Genomic DNA, 11,160 nt, shown 5'->3' on the forward strand with positions numbered 1-11,160 from the left:
CAGAGCATGAGGTAGGGGGTTGGGTGGAATCTAGAGTGTTTACAATTTCTGATTTCCATCTCTGCCAGCTCCTTGTAGAGCCATGTGCAAATCACAGCTCCCTCTGAGCATCAGCTTTTGCATCTGTGAAATGGGGATTGTATCAGTATCTACACCATAAAGTTTTGGAGGAAATGGAATCACACACCAGAAGCAGTTAACACTGGGTTGGGCACACAGTTGGATGTCCATACAGGTTAGCTGCTATCTGGGCTATTATTAGGTGAGTCCTTCTCCCCTCTATAAATGGGGATGGTCCCTACCGAGCCTCCCTTTGGAAATTTAAAAGTAGTTGACAACAGCAGAATGATCAGCTCTAGAGTGCAAGACAATCCCAGAAGGATTAAAGGTTCCAAGGCAAAGAGAAGGAGGAAGTCCAAGGTCATACAGCCCGCTGCAGTTGGGGTTGAATGAAACTTAAAACAACGCTCTGATCCTCTCCTTGAGGTCAATCAATTTGACCTGTCGAGTCAAGCAAATACTACAAGGCCACCTAAGGCCAAGGTAAGGACTAACCGAGCTTCTTCCACGCTTTAAGGTTCAATTGACACACTCAAGATGGCGAGGCCCTGGGACCTGCCACACGACCAGCCACATTCAAGATGGCCGTGCACGCTTCGGCGCTGGTTCCGGTTCCCGTCGTTCTGGAGCCGGTTCCGGTTCCGGTGTTTCTGGCCCGGGGCCTCACACGCTGAGCGACCCAGCAATAGCCATGGCGGATGGTCCGGTAGCGGAAGTGTTGCTGAAGCGGCTGAAGGCGGCCGATGGCGGCCTGGATAGCGCAGATCTGGCGGCCGAGCTGGGCGTGGAGCACCAGGCCGTGGTGGGCGCGGTGAAGAGCCTGCAGGCGCTGGGCGAGGTGAGCCGGGCCTCCTCACTTGAGCACCTGCCTCCAGGGCAAACTCCCTTTGGCCTGGTTAGGGGTAACTTTATGAATTCAATTCGGGATGCGAGGACAGGGAGTCGGGAACTTCCGAAGTGAGGGTCCGGGCACACCGACGTTCCTCAAGCAGGAAACGTCTGTTGAGAGCACTATCCACGTCGGGGCGGGGGGTGGTTACTATGGTGGACAAGGAAGACGCAGTCGCTGCCCTCACGGAGACTGCGGTCTAATGGGGAAGGTACTCACGCAACCTGAATAATGGAGGAGTCACAGGGAACCCAGAGGTAACAGATGACCCAGTCTGGGGGAAGGGACGGAATCCCAGAGGAAATGGCAGCTGAGTTGGATCTCTGCATCGAGGAGGAAAGCCATGTCACTTTAGAGGTCAATATGGGGTTGGCAGTGGCGGGGGAGGGGGGGGAGGTCAGAGGGTGAGAGGTGAGAGAGACCACAGAGCTAGAATTTGCAAAGACTTTCAGGTCTCTCACAGGTTGGTAGGGAACCAGGACAGAAGCTGGGTAGTCAGATGTGTGTGCTGCCTACATCGACTCTTGGGAAGGACTGGTAGGGGCAGGATCCAAGATGAGGGCAGAGACTGGCACATCCCCAAACTAGAGGGCATAGTGTCTGATTGTAGGGTGGCAGCTGGAATGGAGAGGTGATTTAGGAGAGGGAACGAAGCGAGATTCATGGCAAGGCAAGGAGAGCACGAATGAAGCCCAGCCTTCCCACTTGTATAAGTGAAGGGTTATGGAGCATTCACAGGAGGGGCCTGTGGGCCACCCTGGAGGCTGGATCCATGAAGGGAGGACACGGAAAACATATCTGGGCTGTTCATTCATCAAACTTATGTTTTGTGCCCCACTCTGGTTTCAGCTTTATTTGTCATTCAATCCTTGCCATTTCCATAGGTTGATGGTAGTGTTGTTATCCATTTTGCAGATGTGACCACTCCTAAATACTGGTCAGTAATTTGATCAGTGTCACTAGAAGGGACGGTCAAACCTGGATTTGAAATTAGGAGCTCAGGCCACAGTGCCCAGGTCTGTCAGTTCAGAGAAGGGATTGAAGCTATGGTGTGTGGGGTGACAGTATCTTGACTGATGTGAAATTGACATTTGTGTAAGTCACAGGAGGTTGAATAATGCAAGGTTTAATATGGTTCAGTTTAACAACAATTGTGATAATAATAGCAATAGAATTTATGCAGTAATTGCTGCATGCTAAACACTCTGCTTGCTAAGTGTCCTTTCTGTATTAGTTCTGTTGCTCTTTAGAACAACCCAGTGAGGTTGAACCCACCACACCCTGCTCTCATGGATAAGAAAACTTGTTCATGGAAGTTGAGCACCTTTTCTGAGGTCACAAAGCAAGTGAGGAGCAGAGCTGAAAATTAAATTGAAGGGGGAGGACATGTGGGCCCCACACAGCCTTGCCCCTGCCTGTATGACCTGAACCCCATTCTCATCGTGGGGCCTCAAGTTCCTGTGTATAATGTGGACCTCCAGGACCTTCCTCTGACTCTTCAGGCCCTGAGATGGGCACACATAAACATGAAGACAAGTCAGTTCATCTGAGACCTTAAAAGTCTTCCTCAAGTTTAAAAAAAAAATCTTCCCTAGGTTCAAAAAGGATAGAATTTCTCTTCTGCCAGGCAACACTCTTAGTACTTTACTTCACCCTGGGAAGTATGAATTATATTTATTGTTATCCCTGTGTCATAGAAGGGAAACTGAGGCTCAGCAAGGGGAGATCACTTGGCTGGGAAGAGGGGCAGCTGAGATGTGAAGCCAGCCTTAGGGGTTATGCTTTGACCTTGGCTCCAGTGCTGTGACAAGAGGGCACCTGGCACTAACCCTGCCCCTGCCTTCTTTTTCCTACAGATCATCGAGGCTGAGCTACGCTCCACCAAGCGCTGGGAGCTTACTGCTGAGGGCGAGGAGATTGCCCGAGAGGGCAGCCATGAGGTCCGGGTGTTTCACAGCGTGCCCCCCGAGGGCCTGGCCCAGAGTGAGCTCATGGTAGGGCCATGGGTGGGTGGGCAGAGCCTAGGGAGGTGATGGGGTGAAGGTGGCCCTTGTGCCCCCTCACTGCAGCCTTGCTCCCGCAGCGACTGCCCAGTGGCAAGGTGGGCTTCAGCAAAGCCATGTCCAGCAAATGGATCCGCGTGGACAAGAGTGCTGCTGATGGGCCCCGGGTGTTCCGAGTGGTGAGTCTCTATAGGTGAGCAGGTAGACCTCTGACCCTCACAGCCACTCACAACCATCACCCCATTATCCATCTCATCATGGCGGCAGGTGAACAGTGTGGAAGATGAGGTGCAGCGGCGGCTCCAGCTGGTCCGGAGCGGGCAGGCTGAGAAACTGAGCGAAAAGGAAAAGAGTGAGCTCAAGAAGAGGAAGCTGCTGACTGAAGTGTGAGTGGTGACCACCTCCACGCTCTAACCTCTGTCACCTGGGTGGCCCTGGGATAAGAGAAGGGGAGGGAGAGCTATTCTGACCACACTTGGCCATGATTTTGTCAGCCCCACTTCACATTATAGTTGTCAAGCACACAGGCCAGGCCCATGCCACCTCAGGGCCTTGGCATTTGCTCTGCCTTCTGTCAAGAATGATCTTCCTGCTGTTCTTCAAGGCAGGTTCCAGCATTCAGCCCCTACTCATGTGTCACAGGGGCTACCTTTTCTCCCTGCAAGTTCCACAAAAGCCAGTCACTCCTAATCTCTGTTTATCTCTTTCACAGTCATAAACACTGTCTGAAATTGATTGAATTCTGGGACCTGGACAGCTAGGTTCTCTGCTCTCACAGGGTTGAGTCCCCTTTCAGCAGACACTGAATGGAGGCGGGCTGCACAATCCCAAGTCCCAGCTCTGCCACTTCCTAGCTCTGTGACCTTGGCTAAGCACTTAATCTTTCTAGATTCAGTTTTTTCATCTGTAAAGTGGCCCCTTTTCACAAGATTGTGGGGTGACTTCAGTGGAACAGAACTGGAATAGGATAAGTTTATCTATCTAAGCTTTACCTGTTATTATCACTCCTCACTGTATGCTTTTCTTTTTGTAAAGATTTTACTTATTTACTTTATAGAGAGAGGGGAAGGGAAGGAGAAAAAGAGGAAGAGAAACAGGTTGGTTGCCTCCTGCACACCCCCAACGAGGGACCTGGCCCACAACCCAGGCACCTGCCCTGACCAGGAAGGTCGAACCTGCGACCTTTTGGTTTTCAGGACAATGTTTAACCCACTGAGCCATGCCAGTCAGATACCATCTGTGTGCTTAGTGCCTTGAACAGTCCTTGAATAGGCTTAGTGCCTTGAACACTAAGTTCTCAATAAGTGCTTGTTGAATGAATAAGTTAATGAACTCAGGATATAGGTGGGGGCCAAATAAAAGAATTTCTGGGTGCCATTAAATATCAGGGAAAAAATAAAGCAGCCTTGGCTGGTGTGCCTTGGTTGGAACGTTGTCCCGTATACCTAAAGGTCACAGTTCAATTCCCAGTCAGGGTACATACTTAAGTTATGGGTTCAGTCCCCAGTCAGGGCACATATGGGAGGCAACCAAACGATGTTTCTCAGTCCCTTTTCCTCTCTCTCCCCCCTACCCTCCTCTAAAATCAACAAATAAAAAGAAAAAGAAGAGAAAACAGAGTGACTTGGTGGGTGGTGTTGGGGTCAGCATCATTTGGAAGATTGGGTGAAGAAGTTGACAGTGATGTCCCCTTCCTTCCTCCGGCCTCAGGACCCTGAAGACCTACTGGGTGAGCAAAGGCAGTGCCTTTAGCACCAGCGTCTCCAAGCAGGAGACAGATCTGAGTCCAGAGATGATCTCCAGGTACGGGCAGCCCCAGGGTCAAGGGTTAATGGGTACATAGCCCACCAGGACTATGTACCCTGTGTCCCCATCCACAGCGGCTCCTGGCGGGACCGGACCTTCAAGCCCTACAATTTCTCAGCCCAGGGCATCCTCCTTGACAGCGGCCACTTGCACCCCCTGCTAAAAGTCCGTACCCAGTTCCGGCAGATATTTCTGGAGATGGGGTGAGCATGGGGCTGGGGTGGGGCTGGGCCAGCCCTGGGTACAGGCAGGGTAGTCAGGCCACATCTCCTACCAGGTTCACTGAGATGCCAACTGACAACTTCATTGAAAGCTCCTTCTGGAATTTTGATGCACTTTTCCAGCCCCAGCAGCACCCAGCACGAGACCAGCATGACACTTTCTTCCTCAAAGGTGGGTGGGCCCGCCATGCCATCAGAGGTGCTGGGCCTGGGCAGAGCCTTTGTGGTTGGTGTACCCTTTTACAGAATAAACTTCACCTGTCCTCCTGACCACGTCAGGGCACTGCCTCTGCTGTGCCTTCTGCTGACCACCGTTTTCTCCTGGAACTTCATAGTGGGCTCTGGTGTCAAATGTTCATGTGTCACCTTAGAGAAACATTCCTGACACGCCTTGTCCCCCATTCATTTCTTTTTTTAACAGTTCTTAGTGCTGTTTGAAATTGAATGGCTTTCCACAGTGGTTGTCTCTCCCACCAGGAGGAGGAGGTCCGGTGAGACCAGTAAATCCCCATTCTCTGGCTGGGATCAACAGCATCATTGCCATTGTTATTGTCACAGCACCCCAAACTTACTAAGCACTCCCTATACGCTAGTTGCTCTTCTAATCGTCCTGCCAGCTACAGAAAGTAATACTCTCAGCCCCTCTTCCTTATAAGGACACTAGGGCTCAGAGAGGGAACTACACTGCTCAGGATCCCACAGCTTGTAAGTGGTGGAGCTTTTCTGGCACACCAAAATTGTGTCTCTAAAAGGGGATCTTAAGAATTTACACATCCCCACAACAAATGGTTGCTGAGCTCCTCCTGTGTGCCAAGGTTTCTTTTCAACACCTGGGTTGACATGAATGAGACAGAAGTCTTTGACCTGGTGAGACCTCATCCTGGTAGGGGAGACATGTGATAAATCCTGAATAAGTTGTAACTGCAGTAATGCAGGATGGCAGTAAATGCAGTGGGGGATATCAGCATGGAAGAGGAGCTGTCAGGGGTTTTGTTTGTTTGTTTGTTTTCAAGTTTTTGCTTAAGCAAAGACCAAAGGAGGCTGAGAATGACCTATATCTGGGGAAGGGAAGTTCCAGGAAGAGGGAATGGCCAGTGCAAAGGTCCTGAGGCATCACTTCCTGCCCCTGGTATGCTCACAGATCAGCTGGGAGGCTCTGTGACTGGAGGAAGTGATGAATTAGGATTGGGAGGGACGAGGGCAGGGAGTTGACTCAGGGCTACAGAGGAGACTTTGGCTTTTTCTCGCAGTAAGATGGGAGCTATGGAAGGTTCTAAGCAGATAGGCGTATGATTGACTCAGGGATTCCTGGATGCCCTCTTGCTGCAATGGCAGGTGAGGGTGGGAGCTGCATCTGTTACTGTCTGTCCTCTTGCAGTGGCTGTTTAAGAGGACATGACTGACTGGGTGATGCTCTGTCCTTCCCAGATCCAGCTGAGGCCATGCAGCTCCCCATGGACTACGTGCATCGGGTCAAGCGGACCCATTCCCAGGGTGGCTATGGCTCACAAGGGTGAGGCAGGACCAGGACTTCATGGTGTTGTGGGGAAGGAAGTTGGGGATCTAAGGACATCAGTATGAACTTCCGGATTTCCCCCTGAAGGTACAAGTACAATTGGAAGCTGGATGAGGCCCGGAAAAATCTGCTGCGCACACATACTACAGCAGCCAGTGCTCGTGCCCTCTACCGTCTGGCCCAGAAGGTATGTCTACACCTGGGTAGTGTGGGGACAGGGAGGGGACTTCATACTTACCTTCTGACCCATGCCTTGGCCTGGCCTGCCTGTCACCCCCAGAAACCCTTTATGCCAGCCAAATACTTCTCTATTGACCGGGTGTTCCGGAACGAGACCCTGGATGCCACACACCTGGCCGAATTCCACCAGATCGAGGGGGTTGTGGCTGACCATGGCCTCACTCTGGGCCACCTCATGGGCGTCCTTCGGGAGTTTTTCACCAAGCTGGGTAAGCAGGCAGGCCGGGGCAGGTGGTGTTGGTGAGGCTACAGGAGGATGTTTAGGTCACCAGCCTTGTCTTCCACCCAGGTATCACCCAGTTGCGTTTCAAGCCGGCCTACAACCCCTATACCGAGCCAAGCATGGAAGTGTTTAGCTACCACCAAGGTCAGGGTGGGACTTGGTACTATGGTAGGGAGGGATGTCTGAGGCTGCCTTCTCTTAGCCCAGATTCCCTCACTGCCAAGCCCGCACCCTGCTTTCCAAACTCACTGCCTAGCCCAACATCACCCAAATCCTTTTTCTGCCCCCACAGGCTTAAAGAAGTGGGTGGAGGTTGGGAACTCTGGGCTCTTCCGTCCTGAAATGCTGCTGCCCATGGGGCTCCCTGAGAATGTGTCAGTCATTGCCTGGGGCCTCTCCCTGGAGCGGTGAGTACCCAAACCACTTAGCGCGTACTTGGCTGTTTTGCCTAGATGACTCGCCAGGTGTGGGGACCTGCAGACCATCAGCCCTATCCATTCATTGAGAAACTTCAGTGAGCACCTGCTCTGGGCTGTGAATAAGTAGCACACACCCTTTCTTCTGGGGGCCTCATGGAAGAAGAAGCATGCTGTGTTTGGAGGCCTTTCTGGCTGCAGGGAGAAAGTGAGGAGATAGGGAGGTGATAGGGCAATTGATCAGGGCCCTGTGGACCACAGAGAGGACTTGGGCTTCTGTTCTGAGGAAGGCGGGAACTCTCAGAGGTTCTGATGAAAGGAGAACAGGACCTGACCTAGTGTTCCCTCTCTCTCTTAAGTCCAACGATGATCAAATACGGCATCAACAATATCCGTGAGCTGGTAGGCCACAAAGTGAACCTGCAGATGGTATACGACAGCCCCCTGTGCCGCCTGGATGCCGAACAGGCATCCCCACAGACACAGGAAGCTGCGTGACATGGGCCGCCCTGAACAGGCTGTCCACCCTGAGCCCCTGCTGCCCAATCCCTTTGCATCCCTGGCCAGTGGACCCCCTTGTATTTATGAGGCCTCTGTGAGGCTCTCGCCCTACTCCTGGTATCTCCTCTTCCCTACCTGCCTCAGGGTCCCAGGCAGGGGAGCAGGTAGTTCATTTGTTCTGATGTCCATTTATGCGGGTGGGCCCTAGGGACCCCTGCAGGTTGGCTAATAAAGTGGGCATTTGTCCTCATATGGTGCCTTTCCTTAAGGATGGTGGGGTTCTGTCAGTTCTCCCAAGTTCAGAGTGCTGCTTGATGGGAGGGAAACCTGGGTACTAGTGGGAGGGATGTTGGAATGGGGTCTTGGATCCTCAGAGCTTCCCAGTCATCCAGTCTCATCCAGTCTTCCCTGGAAAAGATGAGCTCTTTCAAGCATTTACCAATCACCTGTTGGTACCAGGCCCTCTTCTTTGGGAGGGCAAGCAAACTAAGCTTTTAAAAGCTGCCCCCGCCCTCCTTTTAAACACATTTTTAGATCAGTTTTAGGTTCACAGCAAAATTGAGTGGAAGGTACAGAGATTTCCCATATAATCCTCTGCCCTCCCACCTGCACAGCCTCCCCTGTTACCAACATCCCCACTAGAACGGTGCTGTTGTTACAACTGATGAACCTGTATTGACACATGAACAATGAATGGTTCACTCTGTTGTACCTTCTATGGGTTTGGACAAAGGGATGATGACATGTATCCACTATTACAGTATCACACACAGTATTTTTACTACCCTGACTACCCAGGTCGTCTGTGCTCCACCTGTTCATCTCTCTAGCCTCCCCAAAACTGCTTTGAAAATCTCATAAGCCCAGAATAGAGAGAAGATACAGTTTTGTACCTTTGCTCCTATCGTACAGTGTTTAAAGCAAATCCCAGCTGCCATGTTGCTCACCTCACGTCTTTAGGGGCAGTGCACTTTTGAAAATACAGAGTTTCATGGGTAATCACAAGGCCACTGGCGCACCCAGTGAAGTGACAGGTCACTTGAGGCCGTGGGCATCACTGGTCCCAGGACCCTGTGGGTACCAAGCTCCTGATAGCTCCTCAGTTAAATCTTTTTCTCTATTTCATATTAAATAATTCAGTCATACAGAAAAATACTGATTTGTGGAGTAAATGCATACTTCCTAAGTTCCAGCACTGTTCATGAGCTGAAGCCTTGGTAGTGGGCAAAGTAGACTCAGGTCCCTGTCCTTGGGAGCTGACATGAGGGGAGGGTGCTCTGGAGATGTGATAAGTAAATACAGAAGTGGAGAAAGGTAAAGGCCTTACTGAAAAATAGCTGAGGGTGAAGAACATGTATAATATAAACCATAATTTAACAACAACGAAGAATCACTCCACCCCACCCTTGCTTGGATCAGATCTGATCATTGACTATAGTATTTGCTTTGGACCTATGTGACCACTGGGTTTGAAGACCCTATGGGCTTGTCCTAGTTCCTTTCATCCTCACCCTGCTGAGGTTATTGCTCCCTCCTGAAATTGGGTGTTTACCATTTTCATGTTTGAATCTTTTTCCTATTTTTATGTATTATTTTTCAAGACATGGTTTCATTTCTGCATGTTTTTAAAAATTATACAAATGATGCACCATAAAAATCATCCTGCCCTGGCTGGTGTGGCTCAGTGGATTGAGTGCCAGCCTGTGAACCAAAGGTTGCTCGTTGATTCCCAGTCTGGCCACATGCCTGGGTTGCAGGCCATGTCCCCAGTGGAGGGCATGTGAGAGGCACCCGCACATCGATGTTTCTCCCTCTCTTTTCTCCCTCCATTCCCCTCTCTAAAAATAAATAAATTTTTCCAAAAAAAGAAAATGAAAAATAAATTTTAAAAGATCATCCTGCATCTTGTGTGTTGCTTTGGTTTGGGTTCCATGTGCTTGTGTTTGTGTGTGCATGCTTAACAGTAAGCCTTTGAGATTTTCCTTGGTAGATTAATCCTCTAATGTTCAAGGGAAGATGTATTTTAACTCATGGCTTTACCACAAAATACTAATGTCTGCTACTGTTTATTAAACTCTTCGTATGTTCCAGATGTTTTATCCCTGTAACCCTTACAATAGCTGGATATTTTATTTATTTTTTAAAAATTGATTTTAGGGAGAAAGAAGCATCAATTTGTTCTACTTATTTATGCATTCATTAGTGTGTTCCCTGACCTGGGGTCGAACCCACAACCTTGAGGTATCAGGATGATCCTCTAACCAACTGAGCTACTTGGCCAGGGTAATACCCAGGTGTTTTAGGTTTTATTAACCTTGGTAGTAGAAGATAATAGGTTTTCAGGTGAGTGGCAGTTTTATGATCATTGTTGTGGGTAAGAGATAGAACTCAGATTCAAATCCATGTTTTCCAGAATGTAGGTGTCAAATGTGTTCTAGGTGTGTGTGGCCTAGGACAGAGACTCCCACAAGGGCTGAGCAATGTGAACAGCTTCCCACTGCCTCCTTCACATGGACACTGACATGTGTCCCAGAGAAAACTACACCTTTTGCCCGATGAATTGGGATAAATTCCAACCCTTTACCTTTCCCCCTAACCCTGCCTCTACCCAACCACAGCCTCCCATAATCCTTGCTCTTTCCCTTCAACAGGCCTTGTGACTGCTCTGCAATCTCACTGAGCTTGCTTCCACCTGAGGGCATTTGCACACACGTATTCAAATCTTTTGCCCAGGTTTTTTATTTGGGTTTGTTTTATTTAAGAGTTGCAAGAGTTCTTTTTAGATGCTGGTACAAGTTCTTAGATTTATATTTTGCATATATTTTCTCCCAGTCTGTGGCTCCTCGTGTGCCAACAATAATATTGTTATGATTCAGGCGTTACTGTTATTACTATTATTATCAAAGGACATGGGTACAACTCTAAGGGCCAGACCCCACCATGCTTTCGAGGAGCTTCATGCTCTCGAGCGCACAGGTACCTGATTCAAGGAGGTGACTGCATAAACTTTTGCACTGGAGGCGGTAAGTCTAAATCAGGGAACAAGGGTCAATTTCTTGAAAAGACTTCTTTGGGTAGAGTAGATGAACTGAAACGTAATGAATGAACGAAGGGTCCACTGGATTTCCGCTATCCAAGCCGGCCCGCAACCTCAGAAGTACGCATGCGCGCGCAGACTCACCCCCCCCCCCGTTCACAGTAGCTCCCGCTGCGCGCGCAGCCCGGAGATCGCCCAACAGCTCAACCGCCGTCAACAGTGCGCGGGGCAGTTAACGTGCGCGCGCA

At 50.0% G+C, this 11,160-nt stretch overlaps 1 protein-coding gene across 1 annotated transcript; it reads left to right on the forward strand.

Moving 5' to 3' along the window:
- The first annotated feature begins 578 nt into the window (after positions 1-578).
- FARSA (phenylalanyl-tRNA synthetase subunit alpha) lies at positions 579-8,125 on the forward strand. Its single transcript, XM_028521233.2, has 13 exons — positions 579-898; positions 2,806-2,943; positions 3,033-3,131; positions 3,220-3,338; positions 4,663-4,755; positions 4,833-4,961; positions 5,036-5,151; positions 6,408-6,492; positions 6,583-6,682; positions 6,776-6,944; positions 7,025-7,102; positions 7,251-7,365; positions 7,734-8,125. The coding sequence occupies exons 1-13, from the start codon at positions 752-754 to the stop codon at positions 7,870-7,872; spliced, it is 1,527 nt and encodes a 508-aa protein (XP_028377034.1). The 5' UTR covers positions 579-751; the 3' UTR covers positions 7,873-8,125.
- The last annotated feature ends 3,035 nt before the right edge of the window (positions 8,126-11,160 follow it).

Source organism: Phyllostomus discolor, chromosome 8 (assembly GCF_004126475.2).
Source record: "Phyllostomus discolor isolate MPI-MPIP mPhyDis1 chromosome 8, mPhyDis1.pri.v3, whole genome shotgun sequence".
NCBI lineage: Eukaryota > Metazoa > Chordata > Mammalia > Chiroptera > Phyllostomidae > Phyllostomus > Phyllostomus discolor.